Consider the following 15,630-nt stretch of genomic DNA (forward strand, 5'->3'; position numbering starts at 1 on the left):
AGGAAGATGCCTGAATAAAGGAATACCCTGATAGGGTATATAAAGTAATAAAAAGATTTACTCTTCTTAATTTTATAAAAATTAGAATGAACTAAAACCTAAGAAATCAAAATTCTTTATGCTATTACAACATTTTATAAAAAGATAAGCTAAATTAAAGCTATTGGGCCCATAACTCAATTATGATATTAATCTCTTTTTAATTAAATTAAATATATCTAAAATAATTTTTATTAGAATAATTTTTGTATCCTCCTTTATTTCTCTTAGAATGAATAACTGATTTTCAATATGAATTATTATAGAAATTTCGCTTTTTATATTTATCCCCCTAATATCAAAAAATAAAATTAGCGATCAATCAATAAAATATTTTATTATCCAAAGAATTTCATCTTATCTATTTATTTTTTCCATTATTATTAATAGAATAAATGAAATGTATATTAACAACCCCCTAACATTATTAAGTCTGATACTAAAAATTGGAATACCCCCGTTCCATATTTGAAAACCAGAAATTATGAGTAAATTACCCTGAATAGAATGTCTATTATTAACAACATTAATTAAAATTCCCCCAATAATTTTAATTAATAAATTAATTAGATTTAAGATATTAATAATCCCCCTATTAATTACTCTTATTATCGGAAGATTAAGAGGATTAAATCAATTAAATTTAAAAAAAATAATAGCATTTTCTTCAATTTTCAATTTACCTTGAATGTCCTCAGCTTTTTTGATTAGAGAAAAAATTATATTAACCTTCTTAATTTTCTACATTATATTAAATTTCAAGTTAATAAGCCTATTTAAATTAAATAATTTAAATTATTTAAATCAATTGAATTTTTTACCTTTAAAAACCAAAATAACTATAAATCTAAATATATTATCCCTAAGAGGGCTCCCCCCCCTTTTAGGATTCTTCCCAAAATGAATAATTTTAAATGAATTAACTAAAACCCTTATAATTCTCCCCAGAATTATAATTTTAACCTCCATAATCTCAATATTTATGTATATTCAAATCAATTATTTCTCTATAAACAATTTTTCCTTTAAAAAGAAAAATTTTAAGAATAATACAGCTAAATCTTTTTCCATTCTAAATTTAATAGCATTTCCTATAATACTAATTTTTTGAATATAAATCCCTTAGAAAACACATTCACCTTTAAATTTGCAATTTAAAATCATATTTGAATATAAGGTTTAGAAAAAACCGAGATTTCAATTATATAAACTATATTTACCCATAAAATTGAAAATACTCCCTAGGTTAAAGCCTAAAATTAGTTTAATAGGAGGAAGTTTCGTAGTATCTAGGGGGCCCCTCCCCTTTTAGGATTCTTCCCAAAATGAATTAATTAAAACCCCTTATAATTCTCCCCAGAATTATAATTTTAACCTTAAAATCTCAATATTTATGTATATTCAAATCAATTATTTCTCTATAAACAATTTTTCCTTTAAAAAGAAAAATTTTAAGAATAATACAGCTAAATCTTTTTCCATTCTAAATTTAATAGCATTTCCTATAATACTAATTTTTTGAATATAAATCCCTTAGAAAACACATTCACCTTTAAATTTGCAATTTAAAATCATATTTGAATATAAGGTTTAGAAAAAACCGAGATTTCAATTATATAAACTATATTTACCCATAAAATTGAAAATACTCCCTAGGTTAAAGCCTAAAATTAGTTTAATAGGAGGAAGTTTCGTAGTATCTAGGGGGCCCCTCCCCTTTTAGGATTCTTCCCAAAATGAATTAATTAAAACCCCTTATAATTCTCCCCAGAATTATAATTTTAACCTTAAAATCTCAATATTTATGTATATTCAAATCAATTATTTCTCTATAAACAATTTTTCCTTTAAAAAGAAAAATTTTAAGAATAATACAGCTAAATCTTTTTCCATTCTAAATTTAATAGCATTTCCTATAATACTAATTTTTTGAATATAAATCCCTTAGAAAACACATTCACCTTTAAATTTGCAATTTAAAATCATATTTGAATATAAGGTTTAGAAAAACTAAGGATTTAAGTTATCTAAACTATTAACCTTCAAAGTTGAAAATATTCCTTAGGTTTAAGCCTTAGATTAAGTTTAATAGGAGGAAATTAACCCTTAAATAAATTTACAATTTATTACCTAAATCAGACACCCTATTTAGATTTTAGTTAATGAAAAAATGGCTAATATCTACTAATCATAAAGACATTGGAACCCTTTACTTTATCCTAGGTATTTGGTCAGGATTTATAGGAACCATAAGTAGTATAATTATCCGATCAGAATTAACTCAACCAGGATCTCTAATTAAAAATGATCAAATCTATAATGTTTTAATTACATCACATGCTTTTATTATAATTTTCTTTATAGTAATACCAATTCTAATTGGAGGTTTTGGTAATTGATTAGTACCCTTAATAATTGGTGCACCAGATATAGCCTTCCCACGAATAAATAATATAAGATTCTGACTTTTACCCCCATCTTTAATTTTATTAATTTCAAGATCACTCACTGGAACTGGTTCTGGAACAGGTTGAACCGTTTATCCCCCCCTTTCTAGAGTAACATCCCATTCCGGGCCATCTGTAGATTTAACCATTTTTTCTCTTCACATCGCAGGGGTTAGATCAATTATAGGTGCAATTAATTTTATTTCAACAATTTTAAACATGCGATCAAAAAATATTTCAATAGAAAAATTACCTCTATTCTGTTGATCTGTATTAATTACAGCTATTTTACTCCTTCTATCCCTTCCTGTTCTAGCTGGAGCAATTACTATACTATTAACTGACCGAAATCTAAATACATCATTTTTTGACCCCACCGGGGGTGGAGACCCAATCCTCTACCAGCATTTATTCTGATTCTTTGGTCACCCAGAAGTTTACATCCTTATTCTTCCAGGATTTGGATTAATTTCTCATATTATTATACAAGAAAGAGGAAAAAGGGAAACTTTCGGATCTATTGGAATAATTTATGCAATAATTGCAATTGGAATTTTAGGTTTTATTGTTTGAGCTCACCATATATTTACTGTAGGTATAGATATTGATACCCGAGCCTATTTTACGTCAGCTACTATAATTATTGCAGTCCCCACCGGAATCAAAATTTTTAGATGAATCGCAACAATTTACGGTTCCAAAATGAACTTTTCCCCCCAAATAATTTGATCATTAGGATTCATTTTACTTTTTACTATTGGAGGATTAACAGGTGTAATATTATCAAATTCCTCAATTGATATTATTCTACATGATACCTATTATGTAGTGGCTCATTTTCACTATGTCCTTTCCATGGGAGCAGTATTCACCATTATCGCTAGATTTATCCATTGATACCCCTTATTTACAGGTAGAAACATAAATAATAAATGACTAAAAATTCAATTTTATTCCATATTTCTAGGAGTAAATTTAACATTTTTTCCCCAACATTTTTTAGGATTAACTGGTATACCACGACGATACTCTGACTATCCAGATATATACACCCTGTGAAACCTTTTTTCTTCTATGGGTTCATTCATTTCCTTAATTAGAATTTTAATATTAATGTTTATTATATGAGAAAGATTAAGATTTAAACGAAAAATGGTGTTTAAAACCAATCAACCTCAATCAATTGAATGAAAAATAAATTTACCCCCTAGAGAACACTCCTTTAATGAAATTCCTATATTAATTAAGTTCTAATATGGCAGAATAGTGTAATGAATTTAAAATTCATTTATGAAACCATAAATTTCTTTTAGAAATTTCATGAACTAAATTATATTTACCTGACGCCTATAGCCCCACTATAGAGCAATTAACTTTTTTTCATGACCACACCATGTCTATTATTATTTCAATTACAACCATAATTGTATTTTTATTAAATTCACTAATTTATAATAAACTTATTGACTTAAATATTAATGAAAATCAAGTTATTGAAACTTGATGAACTATTCTACCAACAATTATTCTTTTCTTCGTTGCAATTCCTTCACTTAAAATTCTATATTCTATAGAAGAACTAATTAATCCAACAATTTCAATTAAATCTATAGGTCATCAATGATACTGATCTTATGAATATTCTGATAAACTAAAAAAAGAATTTGATTCTTACATAAAATATTCTAAAATTAGTGACTTTCGACTAATTGAAGTTGATAACCGAATAAAGGCCCCCTTCCTTACCCAACTACGAATGATTTTTTCATCCTCAGATGTATTACATTCCTGAACAATTCCTAGTTTAGGAGTAAAAATAGATGCAATTCCAGGACGACTAAACCAATCAAGCATATTAATTAAAAAACCCGGATTATTTACTGGTCAATGCTCCGAAATCTGTGGAACAAATCATAGATTTATACCTATTATACTTGAATCTGTCAAACTAGAAAAATTTGTAAAATGAATAAAATAAAGTAAATTAGTCATTAAGTGACTGAAATTAAGTAATGGTCTCTTAAACCAAATTATAGTAAACTAAAGAATACTCTTAATGAGAGAATTTAGTTTAAATTAAAACCTTAATTTGTCAAATTAAAATTACTCCATTAGTATTTCTTTATTCCACAAATGTCCCCATGTAGATGAATATCAATCTTATTTATAACTAATCTAACACTTAAATTAATTAAAATAAACTTATTTTTTGAAAAAAAATAATAAGAAATCTATTTTCATCTTTTGACCCCAGTACACCTTCTCCATTATGAACAAACTGAATTTCTTTAATATTAATTTTACTATTTATACCAAATAAATTCTGAATATCAGAATCTCGAAATTCTATAACTAAATTAATTTTAAAAAATTTCATTTTAAAAGAAATAAGTTTCATTTATTTTAATAAGCAATTTATATTAAATTTACAAACAATTTTTATCTTTATCTTAACCATCAACTTAATAGGAATCTCTCCATATACATTTACCCCTACTAGACACCTTTCAGTATCAATTGCAATTGGATTACCCATTTGAATTTCTTTAATGACATATAGATGATTGAACTTCACCAACCTAATATTTAGACATCTTTTACCTATAAGAACCCCCCCCACAATAGCCCCATTTATAATTATAGTTGAATCAATTAGAAATCTAATTCGACCAATTTCATTAAGTGTACGACTTTCTGCTAATATAATTGCAGGTCATCTATTAATAACTCTTTTAGGTAATATCAATGAAATAAAAACTATCATACTAATTGGATTAATACAATTTTTTTTAATATTATTTGAAATTTCAGTTGCCCTTATTCAAGCTTATGTATTTTCTATTTTAATAACTATATATTCTTCAGAAGTTCCATATGAAAAAAAATCATCCGTTCCATTTAGTAACTAAAAGACCTTGACCTATTCTAGTTTCATTTTCAATATTAAATTTTTTAATTGGATTCATTAACTTAATAAATGAAAGACCTTTATTATTTTATTTATCTAGATTAACTATAATAATTAATCTAACTCAATGATGACGTGATGTAAAACGGGAATCTTCAATTAAAGGTGACCATACAAAAATTGTTAAGGAAATAATTAAAATAGGAATGATTATATTTATTATATCAGAAATTATATTTTTCCTATCTTTCTTCTGAAGATTCTTACACTCTAGACTTGCCCCTAGTATCGAAATTGGGATAAAATGGCCACCTAAGGGGGTAACCCCATTTAATCCTATAGAAATTCCCCTTCTTAACACTATCATTTTAGTAAGTTCTGGAGCTTCAATTACATGAGCCCATCATTCCCTTCTAAGAAATAAGCTAAACCAAACAATTAAAAGAATGATTATTACTATTACAATAGGATTATACTTTTCTATTCTTCAGTGGTGAGAATATAAAAATGCACCATTTACAATTTCAGACTCAATTTTTGGTTCATCTTTTTTCATAACGACTGGATTCCATGGAATCCACGTAATTATAGGTACAATTTTTATTTTAACAGCCTTAGAAAGAATTTTAATAATAAAATCCAATTACTTAAATCATATTAGATTTGAGCTTTCAGCCTGATACTGACACTTTGTAGACGTAATTTGATTGTTTCTTTATATTATTTTATATTGATGAAATAAATTTTTCTTTAGTATAAAAAGTATAATTAATTTCCAATTAAAAGGTTTAATTTTTAAAGAAAAAATAAAAATATTTATAAGTCTTTTAATAATTATATTTTTATTAATTTTATTAATATCAACGTCATTTTTAATTTCTAAAAAATCAATTATAGATATTAATAAATCCTCCCCATTTGAGTGTGGATTCTCAAACTTTTCCTCATCACGTATTTCATTTTCAATCCACTTCTTTATAATTGCTATTATTTTTATTATATTTGATATTGAAATAGCTATTATACTTCCAATTTTCATCTCTATAAAATTAATAACAGTAAAAAAATGATTTACATTAAGTATATTAATTTGTATATTAATTCTATATGGTCTTTACCACGAATGAATAAACGGAATTATTGAATGATCTAAATAAAGGGAGAATAGTTAATTATAACATTTAAATTGCAATTAAAAGGTACAAATTTGTTTCTCTTAAAATAGTAAAGAAGTAAAACTACAATTAATTTCGACTTAATTTAAGAGATAAATCTCCATACTTTAACTAAAGCTAAAAAGAAGCATTTTACTGTTAATAAAAAAAATGATTAAAAATCTAGTTAAAAGGATAATAGTTAAGAAGCTGCTAACTATCTTAAAGACATTAATATGTCAATTCCTTGTTTATGTAGTTTAAAAAAAAACAAATTATTTTCAATAATTAGAAAAAAAAATATTTCTTAAACTTATTTAAGGTATTAAAATACATCTAAACATTTTCAATGTTAAACTTTAAATTTAAGCTACTTAAATATATAATTATTATTAAAAATAATATTAAAATAAAAAACACCAAATAAACCTTAAATGAATTTAATAATAATTTATTTAAATAAATATTTACAAAACGTAATTTATTAATTAGATTTAAAGAAACCAGATACTCTGTCCAACATAAATCTGTAATTAAAAAAATTAAGTGTCTTAAATTAAAAAACTTACTTACAATAAATTTAGAAGAAAAAAAAGGTAAAAATCACATATGCCCTATAAAAAACCCCAAAAAATTATATACATTTTTATTAAATAAAGAAAAAATATCAGTTAAAATAAAAAAATAAACAAAAAAAAATAAAATTAAATATTTATAAATTTCATCAAAAACATTAATATAACTTAAATCTAATAACCAAAAAAGTCTCGATCCAAAAAAAATAGATAAAATTAAAAGAATTAAACAAGAAGAACTTATATAAAAATCATTTTCAAAATTAAATAAATTTATCTTAACCCTATTTATATATAAATAAAAAAATAATCGTAAAGAATAAATTAAAGTTAAATAAATTGATAGAAAAAATAAAATAAAATAAATAAAATTAATTTCAGTTAAAATTACTATTTCAATAATAAAATCCCTCGAAAAAAAACCTGAATAAAAGGGCAAACCACATAATCTAAATAAAGAAATTAAAAAACTTGATCTAATTAAAGGACTTTGAAATCCTAAATTACCTATATACCGAATATCCTGCATACCTATAAATCCTCTAATAAAAATTCCAGAGCATAAAAATAATAAAGACTTAAAAACAGCATGAATTAATAAATGTAAAAATCTTAAATAATGAGAACCTATTAAAATTGAAAAAATTATAAATCTAAGTTGACCTATAGTAGAAAAAGCAATAATTTTTTTCAAGTCATTTTCGTATAATGCCCCCATGCCAGAAAGTAAAATAGTCAACAAACTCAAATTTAATAAAATTAAATTCAATTCAATTGAAATAAATTTATTAAAACGAATTAATAAGTATACTCCTGCAGTAACAAGAGTTGATGAATGAACCAGGGAAGAAACTGGTGTTGGTGCTGCTATAGCAGCAGGTAGTCAACTAGAAAAAGGAAATTGAGCTCTCCTAGTCAAACAAGATAAAACCAAAAAAATAAATATATAATAATTTAATCTATTAAAAGAAAAAAAATATAAATAATGTCAACAACCATAATTAAAACCACAACAAATACATAAAATTAAAAATATATCACCCAAACGATTAATAAATAAAGTTAAATAACCTGAACTTAAACTATTTAAATTTTGATAATAAATAACCAGACAATAAGAGACTAATCCCAAACCATCCCAACCTAATATTAAACAAACAATATCAGGTATAATAATTAAAAAAAATATTCTTAAAATGAATATAAAGACTAAAAAATAAAACCGAATAATAAAGTTATCTCCCCTTATATAACCTAAACTATATAAAAAGACACACCCAGAAATTATAAAAACAACTGATAAAAAAATTAATCTTAACCAATCAAATAAAAAAATAAATCTGTAGATACAAGAATTGAAACTAAAAAAATTATAAGTTAAGATTAAAGATAAATTCAACATATGAAAATATACACCTAAAAAAAAAAACAACAAAAATAAGAAAAAAAAAAAAAAATTAACGTTTAAAACAAATAACATTATTAAATTCTAACGAATCTTCAATATCACAAATTGAAATTTTTTATTAAACTAATTTAATTAAATAAAATAGTTTAAACTAAAAACAAATATATAAACAGGAAAAATATGTAAAAAAATAACATAATATTCACGAACTAAACCAGAATCCATATTTATAAATAAATAAGAATAACCACCATGGCTAATAAATCTAAATAAACAAATTATGGCACAAGCAGAAAAAAATAAAGAAAAAAAAATATAAAGTAAACTTACTGGATGTCACATTAATAGTCTAAAACAAATAAAAACCTCTGAAATTAAATTAAGTCTAGGAGGACAAGATATATTTCTTACAATTAAAAAAAAAAAAAATATTATAAAAGAAGGACAATAATTAATTATACCCCTTATCAAAAATAAACTCCGCGAACTAAAACGATCAAATAAACAACCAACGAAATAAAATAAACCAGATGAAATTAATCCATGTCTAATTATTAAACACAAAGAACCTATATATCCATAGTAACTACAAGTGAAAATTCCGCTAATTACTAAACCTATATGACTAACTGATGAATAAGCCACCAAAACCCTCAAATCAGACTGTAATAAACAAAAGAATCTTACATATAAAGCCCCCAAAATTCTAACTGAAATAAAAAAATAAGAATAAATAAAAACCAAATCCTTAAATAAATAAAGAACACGAATAAGACCATATCCCCCTAATTTCAATATGACCCCTGCTAAAATTATAGAACCAGTAGAAGGAGCTTCAACATGAGCCTTTGGTAACCATAAATGAAAAAAAAATAAAGGCAACTTAACTAAAAAGGAAAAAATAAAAAAAAAAAAACAATACAAATTTAATAATTCTAAGTGTATGCCTAAATAGAAATAACCAAATAAATTGTTTAATCTCAAAATTAATAATAATAAAGGTAAGGAACTAAATAAAGTATAAAAAAAAAAATAGAGACTTGAAAACACTCGTTCAGGTTGATACCCCCACCCATAAATTACTAAAAATACAGGAATTACGCTACATTCAAAATAAAAATAAAAATTAAAAAATCTTAATCTTAAAAAACATAAAAACAAAAATAAAACTATAATTAATATAATAAACTTTAAATAAGAAAAATATAAACTTTTTAAATTTAATAAACTAAACAAACTTAAAATAAAAAGTCAAAAAGTTAAAAATATTAAAAAATAAGAATATTTATCTATACCAAGACTAAAGCTAACAAAACTAAAAAAATCATAAAATTCATATTTAGATATAAACACTATAAATAAAAAAAAAAATATGTATATAATTATATAAAAATCAATTTTTAATCTAATTAGGGTCAAAAAAAAAGTAAAAAAAATTAAACTTAACATAATCTAAAACTACTAATGTAAGGTAAATTAACCCTTCGAACTAAATAAACCAATAAAGATAAACCTAATCTTGAATCTACTACACCTATAATTAAATAAACCAGACCTAGACTATTCTCAAAATAATAAAAGTTTAAATAATAATAAAATAAATTTATCAAAGTAATAAAAATAATTTCAATCACAATTAAAGTCATTAAATAATGTTTACGAACAACCATTAATCTAATTAAATTAAATAAAATTATAAAATTAAAAACCATAAGTTTCAGAAAAAGTTAATTTAATTAAATTAAATTTCTAACTGTATCAAATTTATTCAAGTAAGATTAATCCTTAATAGAATTATATCAATATTTATAAATCATCCCATTAGTCTCGGGACAACATTAATAATTCAATCTATCTCTACAAGTTTATTTATAAATCTATTAACTAAAAACTCTTGAAACTCAATAATTTTATTTATTACATTTAGAAGAGGACTAATAATTATATTTATATACATAGCAAGAATCTCATCCAATGAAAAATTTAAATGATCATTAAAATTATTTTTAATAATTATATGCTTAATGTTAACCTCAACAGTCATAAAAGAATTTATAATTATAAATAAATTTAATATAAATGAACAAAGTTTATTTATTCAAGACAATGAAGAAAAAAAATCTATTATAAAAATTATTGGGTCTAATAAAATTTTATTATTTATTTTAGTAACCCTTATCATCTTAATAGTACTTTTTAGTATTTCTAATTTAATTAATTCTTTTGAAGGACCACTAAAAAAAACATATGAAAAATTAAAAATCTTATACCGAATAATTAATTAAATTTCAATTTTTTTTTTCAAAAAAAAAAAAAAAAAAAAAAAAAAAAATTCAGTCAAACACATCTGCTTCTTTAATATCCAAAATTAAAATTTTATATAAACCATCAACTGAGTTTAATAGTTTAAAAAAAAAACATTGATTTTGTAAATCAAAGATGGAAACACCTTTAAATTAAGGACTTATGAAAAAAAATTTTAAAACTTTAAATTCTTTCTTAATTAATTTACCTACACCAAGTAATATTTCTTACTGATGAAACTTGGGGTCAATCTTAGGTGTATGTTTAATAATTCAAATTGTTTCAGGTATCTTTCTATCAATACACTATACACCAAATATTAGATTAGCATTTAATAGAATAATTCATATCACCCGAGATGTAAATTTTGGATGACTTTTACGTATTATCCACGCTAATGGAGCATCTTTATTCTTTTTTTTTATATTTATTCATACAGGGCGAGGAATTTACTATGGCTCTTTCCTTAAAAAAAAAGTTTGAATTTCAGGGACCTTAATTATGTTGATTCTTATAGCAACTGCATTCTTAGGTTATGTACTCCCATGAGGGCAAATATCATTCTGAGGAGCTACCGTAATCACAAATTTACTCTCAGCTATCCCCTACTTGGGTAATAGATTAGTTACATGAATTTGAGGGGGATTTTCAGTAGAAAATCCCACTTTAAACCGGTTTTTTTCATTTCATTTCATTTTACCTTTCATCCTTTGTGTAATTATTATATTTCACTTGATCTTTTTACATGAAAAAGGATCATCTAACCCTCTAGGATTAATTAATAAAGTTGATAAAATTAGATTTCACCCCTACTTCACTATTAAAGATATCTTTGGGTTTATAATTATAATATTATTTTTTTTCTTTATTAATATAAAAACCCCCTTTATATTTAATGATCCTGAAAATTTTATGCCGGCAAACCCCATAGTGACACCCCCTCACATTCAACCAGAGTGATATTTTCTATTTGCTTATGCTATTTTACGATCTATTCCTAACAAATTAGGGGGGGTTGTAGCTCTTTTCCTCTCTATTGTTATTATTACAACTTTACCATTTACTTCAAATCTTAAGTTTAAAAGTTCAAGTATATACCCAATTAAAAAAATTTTATTTATTATATTTTGTATAACATTTATATTGTTAACTTGAATTGGCGCTAAACCAGTTGAAACTCCATTCATTTTTATTGGTCAATTATTAACACTTATTTATTTTATATTTTTCTTGATTAACCCAATTTTATATAAATTTAATGAATAGTTAAATCAAATGTATATCTTGAAAATATATCCTAAAATTAGTTTTTTATTAACTTTACTAGAAAAAATGAAGCTAATAGATTAAAATTATTACATTTAGGAAAAAAAAAAAATAATGTAGGGCTACAGGTAAATAAATTTTTCAACAAATTATTATTAATTTATCATATCGAAGACGAGGAAAAGAACCACGAATCCAAATAAAAATAAAATTTATAAATATAACCTTTAGGAAAAAGATTAAAGAAAAAAAATCAGCCCCAAAAAAAATTATAACTAAAATTAGTCTCATAAAAATTATATTAGTGTATTCAGATAAAAAAATAAACGAAAAATTAAAAGAACTATATTCTGTATTAAACCCAGAAACTAATTCAGATTCACCTTCAGAAAAATCAAATGGGGAACGATTAGTTTCTGCTAGTACACAAGCAAATAAAATTAAAAACAATGGATATCCTATAATTAAAAATCAATTTAATTGCTGAGAATAAAAGAACTTTATTAAATTAAATCCATAAAAAAAAAAAATAAAATTAAATATAATTAAAAATATACAAACTTCATAAGAAATACTCTGAGCAACTGAACGTATACAGCCTAAAAGTGAATAAGATGAATTAGAAGATCATCTAGATAACAAAATTCTATACACCATAAAACTTGAACAAGCAATAAAAAATAATAAACCTAAAGGAAAACTTAAGAAATTAAATGATAAAGGATATAAACATCATAAATTTAAGGAAATTAAAAGTCCTAATAAGGGTATCAAATAATAAATTGTTAAATTTCCAAAATATAAATAATAAGACTCCCTAGAAAAAAGTTTAATAGCATCTCTAAAAGGCTGTAAGATACCTATATAACCTACCTTCGAGGGGCCCCTACGGGCCTGAATATACCCTAATACCTTTCGTTCTAAAAGAACATAAAAAGCTACGGAAATTAAAATCAAAATTAATAAAACTATAAAACTCAATAAAAACATATACTAACTGTATATTATACATTATTAAATTCTAAGTTTAAAACACTTTTCTGCCAAATTAGCAGAAAGTATTTCTAATTTTAAAGTCCTTTCGTACTAATAAATCATAAATTAAAATAGATAGAAACCAACCTGGCTCACGCCGGTTTGAACTCAAATCATGTAATCTTTTAAAGGTCGAACAGACCTAAAATTCTATCTTCTGCCCCAGAATTCTAGATTAATTCAACATCGAGGTCACAATCAAATTTATATATATGAACTTTACAAATTTATTATGCTGTTATCCCTAAGGTATCTTATTTTAATAACCCTAAATTAAGGTTCAAATATACATAAATAAATGGTGTAAAATACTAAAGATTTAAGATTTTAGCTGTCACCCCAACAAAAAATTTTATTTAATAAAAATTAAATCCACATTAATATTATTATTCAATTAAAATTTAAAGATCTAAAGGGTCTTATCGTCCCATTTTTAAATTTTAGCTTTTTAACTAAAAAATAAATTTCACTTAATTGAATTAATAAAGCTTACTTCTTGTTAAACCATTCATTCTAGACCTCAATTAAAAGACTAATTACTATGCTACCTTTGTACAGTTAAATTACTGCAGCTATTTAAAAAATTCATTGAGCAGGTTAAACTTTCAATAAATATAATACCTGAAAGAAATGTTTTTGATAAACAGTCAGAAGTTAATTATGCTGAATTCATAAAATCAATATTTATATAAATTTACTAATTAAATCATAATTAATAAAATTAATAATTTAATTAATTAATTTTGGTTTTAATTAAATAAAAAGTTAATAAAAAAATATTTTAAAACAAGTTTATATAGAAAAAAAATTTTAATCCTACAATTTTCTCTTATTAAAACTAAATTATAAAGATTAAATTAGATTAACCCAATTTAAATTAGTGAAAAAAATTTTATGAAAAAAAAAATATAAAAACTAAATCACCTAAATTGAATTTATTAAACAAAATAACCAGATATCAGATTAAACGATTTTCCTTTCGAATCTTAAATAATTTTATTAAAATTTTTGTTACAATTAAAATCAAATAGATTTAAGATCTTAAACTTTCGGGAAACACAAATTTATTAACAAAAATTAATTTACCCTGATACAAAAGGTACAATAAAAAAATTTTCTTCTATAAAAATTTCTTTATACCCTTACGGCTTGAATTAAAATTCATTTTATAAAAATACTTTAAAACAAGAAATAACTTTTAAATAATTTTAATTTAAATAAATCAAATAAAGGTTTCTCAGACAAAACTGAATTGAACAGTTTAAATTAATTATTGTAAAAAATTACTTCTCCATGAATATACCTGCTAGATACATTTTCCAATACATCTACTTTGTTACGACTTGTCTCATTAAATGAGAATGACGGGCGATATGTACATAATTTAGAGCATAATTCAAACAAATTAACAATTTATTTTACTTTTAAATCCAATTTAATTACAATTTTTAAGATATGCCCCCACAAACCTTAATTTTTGTAACCCATTTAAATCTAAATATAACTGCACCTTGACCTAAATTAATTTTTTTTAAAAATATAGAAAATTAACCTTAAAGAATACTCATTATAGAGATATACAAGAAAATCTAGATATTTAAAATCGTGGTTTATCAATTTAACAAACAGGTTCCTCTAAAAAGTTTAAAAAACCGCCAAATCAATTTAATTTTTTGTATAATCAAATTCCTAAAAAAACCATATTTAAATTTAAATAATAGGGTATCTAATCCTAGTTTAAACCCAAAATTTTAGAAAACGTTCATATAAATCAATTCTAATATATTCCACCCCCATTAGAATAATTCAAATTAATTTTATATAGTATTTTCCTAATTTAAAAATAAAGATTTTAGGATGATGTATAACCGCGAATGCTGGCACATCATTTTACCCCTACAAGTTTAAATTAACTAAAGTTACCCCCAATAACTTCCTTAATTTTAAACACTGAAAACCCACAATGCAACTTTTTAAACTAAACCCCTATTTAAAATTTTACATCTATTTTCGCTTAAAAACCTTTCCCCTTATTTTGATCAAATATTTCTCTTGTAAAAAAAACATTCACGGAACAAAGTGCCCCTTTTATAAACCTTTCTTAAAATTTTCTTATTATTTTGTTAATTAAACCTTATTCTTATATATATATATATTAAAAATAAATCATTGGTATCTATTAATATATAAATCTTTTATTAATTATATTAATATATATATAATATTAATGAATAAATCAGTGGTATCTATTAATATATAAATCTTTTATTAATTATATTAATATATATATAATATTAATAAATAAATCCTTCCACTAAATATATTAATATATATATATAATATTAATAAATAAATCTATTATTATATAACAATGATATAATTATAAAAAATTTTTTATTATAAATCAAATGGTTAGATTATACATTAAATAGATTTTTTTTTTTTTTTTTTTTTTTCTATTAATCAGATATATTAATGTTAAATAAATAATTAA

The 15,630-nt window shown here is 23.1% G+C and overlaps 13 protein-coding genes across 13 annotated transcripts, besides 27 other annotated features; 9 read left to right on the plus strand and 4 right to left on the minus strand. All coding sequences in view use genetic code 5, as the record gives it.

Annotated features, from left to right (window-relative positions):
• Nucleotides 1-69, plus strand: a tRNA (tRNA-Ile).
• Nucleotides 70-72: 3 nt separating this feature from the next.
• Nucleotides 73-139, minus strand: a tRNA (tRNA-Gln).
• Nucleotides 139-202, plus strand: a tRNA (tRNA-Met).
• ND2 (NADH dehydrogenase subunit 2) lies at nucleotides 203-1,156 on the plus strand. The gene has a single exon. It carries the CDS (start codon nucleotides 203-205, stop codon nucleotides 1,154-1,156), a length of 954 nt encoding a protein of 317 aa, YP_008238907.1.
• Nucleotides 1,157-1,219, minus strand: a tRNA (tRNA-Cys).
• A 348-nt stretch (nucleotides 1,220-1,567) lies between these two features.
• Nucleotides 1,568-1,630, minus strand: a tRNA (tRNA-Cys).
• A 348-nt stretch (nucleotides 1,631-1,978) lies between these two features.
• Nucleotides 1,979-2,041, minus strand: a tRNA (tRNA-Cys).
• A 10-nt stretch (nucleotides 2,042-2,051) lies between these two features.
• Nucleotides 2,052-2,116, plus strand: a tRNA (tRNA-Trp).
• A 9-nt stretch (nucleotides 2,117-2,125) lies between these two features.
• Nucleotides 2,126-2,188, minus strand: a tRNA (tRNA-Tyr).
• A 13-nt stretch (nucleotides 2,189-2,201) lies between these two features.
• Nucleotides 2,202-3,735, plus strand: COX1 (cytochrome c oxidase subunit I). Its single transcript has one exon. A coding segment is annotated over exon 1 (1,534 nt).
• Nucleotides 3,736-3,801, plus strand: a tRNA (tRNA-Leu).
• COX2 (cytochrome c oxidase subunit II) lies at nucleotides 3,802-4,464 on the plus strand. The gene has a single exon. It carries the CDS (start codon nucleotides 3,802-3,804, stop codon nucleotides 4,462-4,464), a length of 663 nt encoding a protein of 220 aa, YP_008238909.1.
• An 11-nt stretch (nucleotides 4,465-4,475) lies between these two features.
• Nucleotides 4,476-4,546, plus strand: a tRNA (tRNA-Lys).
• Nucleotides 4,547-4,610, plus strand: a tRNA (tRNA-Asp).
• Nucleotides 4,611-4,709, plus strand: ATP8 (ATP synthase F0 subunit 8). Its single transcript has one exon. It carries the CDS (start codon nucleotides 4,611-4,613, stop codon nucleotides 4,707-4,709), a length of 99 nt encoding a protein of 32 aa, YP_008238910.1.
• ATP6 (ATP synthase F0 subunit 6) lies at nucleotides 4,709-5,360 on the plus strand. Its single transcript has one exon. A coding segment is annotated over exon 1 (652 nt).
• COX3 (cytochrome c oxidase subunit III) lies at nucleotides 5,361-6,138 on the plus strand. The gene has a single exon. A coding segment is annotated over exon 1 (778 nt).
• Nucleotides 6,139-6,200, plus strand: a tRNA (tRNA-Gly).
• On the plus strand, nucleotides 6,201-6,551 carry ND3 (NADH dehydrogenase subunit 3). Its single transcript has one exon. The coding sequence runs from the start codon at nucleotides 6,201-6,203 to the stop codon at nucleotides 6,549-6,551; it is 351 nt and encodes a 116-aa protein (YP_008238913.1).
• A 1-nt stretch (nucleotide 6,552) lies between these two features.
• Nucleotides 6,553-6,613, plus strand: a tRNA (tRNA-Ala).
• A 4-nt stretch (nucleotides 6,614-6,617) lies between these two features.
• Nucleotides 6,618-6,677, plus strand: a tRNA (tRNA-Arg).
• Nucleotides 6,677-6,740, plus strand: a tRNA (tRNA-Asn).
• Nucleotides 6,741-6,797, plus strand: a tRNA (tRNA-Ser).
• Nucleotides 6,798-6,862, plus strand: a tRNA (tRNA-Glu).
• Nucleotides 6,863-6,928, minus strand: a tRNA (tRNA-Phe).
• ND5 (NADH dehydrogenase subunit 5) lies at nucleotides 6,929-8,603 on the minus strand. Its single transcript has one exon. A coding segment is annotated over exon 1 (1,675 nt).
• Nucleotides 8,604-8,664, minus strand: a tRNA (tRNA-His).
• On the minus strand, nucleotides 8,665-9,980 carry ND4 (NADH dehydrogenase subunit 4). Its single transcript has one exon. A coding segment is annotated over exon 1 (1,316 nt).
• ND4L (NADH dehydrogenase subunit 4L) lies at nucleotides 9,974-10,243 on the minus strand. The gene has a single exon. It carries the CDS (start codon nucleotides 10,241-10,243, stop codon nucleotides 9,974-9,976), a length of 270 nt encoding a protein of 89 aa, YP_008238916.1.
• Nucleotides 10,244-10,276: 33 nt separating this feature from the next.
• On the plus strand, nucleotides 10,277-10,816 carry ND6 (NADH dehydrogenase subunit 6). Its single transcript has one exon. It carries the CDS (start codon nucleotides 10,277-10,279, stop codon nucleotides 10,814-10,816), a length of 540 nt encoding a protein of 179 aa, YP_008238917.1.
• A 48-nt stretch (nucleotides 10,817-10,864) lies between these two features.
• Nucleotides 10,865-10,926, minus strand: a tRNA (tRNA-Pro).
• Nucleotides 10,927-10,990, plus strand: a tRNA (tRNA-Thr).
• A 7-nt stretch (nucleotides 10,991-10,997) lies between these two features.
• Nucleotides 10,998-12,101, plus strand: CYTB (cytochrome b). Its single transcript has one exon. It carries the CDS (start codon nucleotides 10,998-11,000, stop codon nucleotides 12,099-12,101), a length of 1,104 nt encoding a protein of 367 aa, YP_008238918.1.
• Nucleotides 12,092-12,153, plus strand: a tRNA (tRNA-Ser).
• A 20-nt stretch (nucleotides 12,154-12,173) lies between these two features.
• Nucleotides 12,174-13,091, minus strand: ND1 (NADH dehydrogenase subunit 1). The gene has a single exon. The coding sequence runs from the start codon at nucleotides 13,089-13,091 to the stop codon at nucleotides 12,174-12,176; it is 918 nt and encodes a 305-aa protein (YP_008238919.1).
• A 1-nt stretch (nucleotide 13,092) lies between these two features.
• Nucleotides 13,093-13,154, minus strand: a tRNA (tRNA-Leu).
• Nucleotides 13,155-14,373, minus strand: an rRNA (l-rRNA).
• Nucleotides 14,373-14,443, minus strand: a tRNA (tRNA-Val).
• Nucleotides 14,443-15,190, minus strand: an rRNA (s-rRNA).
• Nucleotides 15,191-15,630: part of a sequence feature (putative control region) that runs on past the window's edge.

The sequence above is a fragment of the mitochondrial genome of Nilaparvata lugens, assembly GCF_014356525.2.
Source record: "Nilaparvata lugens mitochondrion, complete genome".
NCBI lineage: Eukaryota > Metazoa > Arthropoda > Insecta > Hemiptera > Delphacidae > Nilaparvata > Nilaparvata lugens.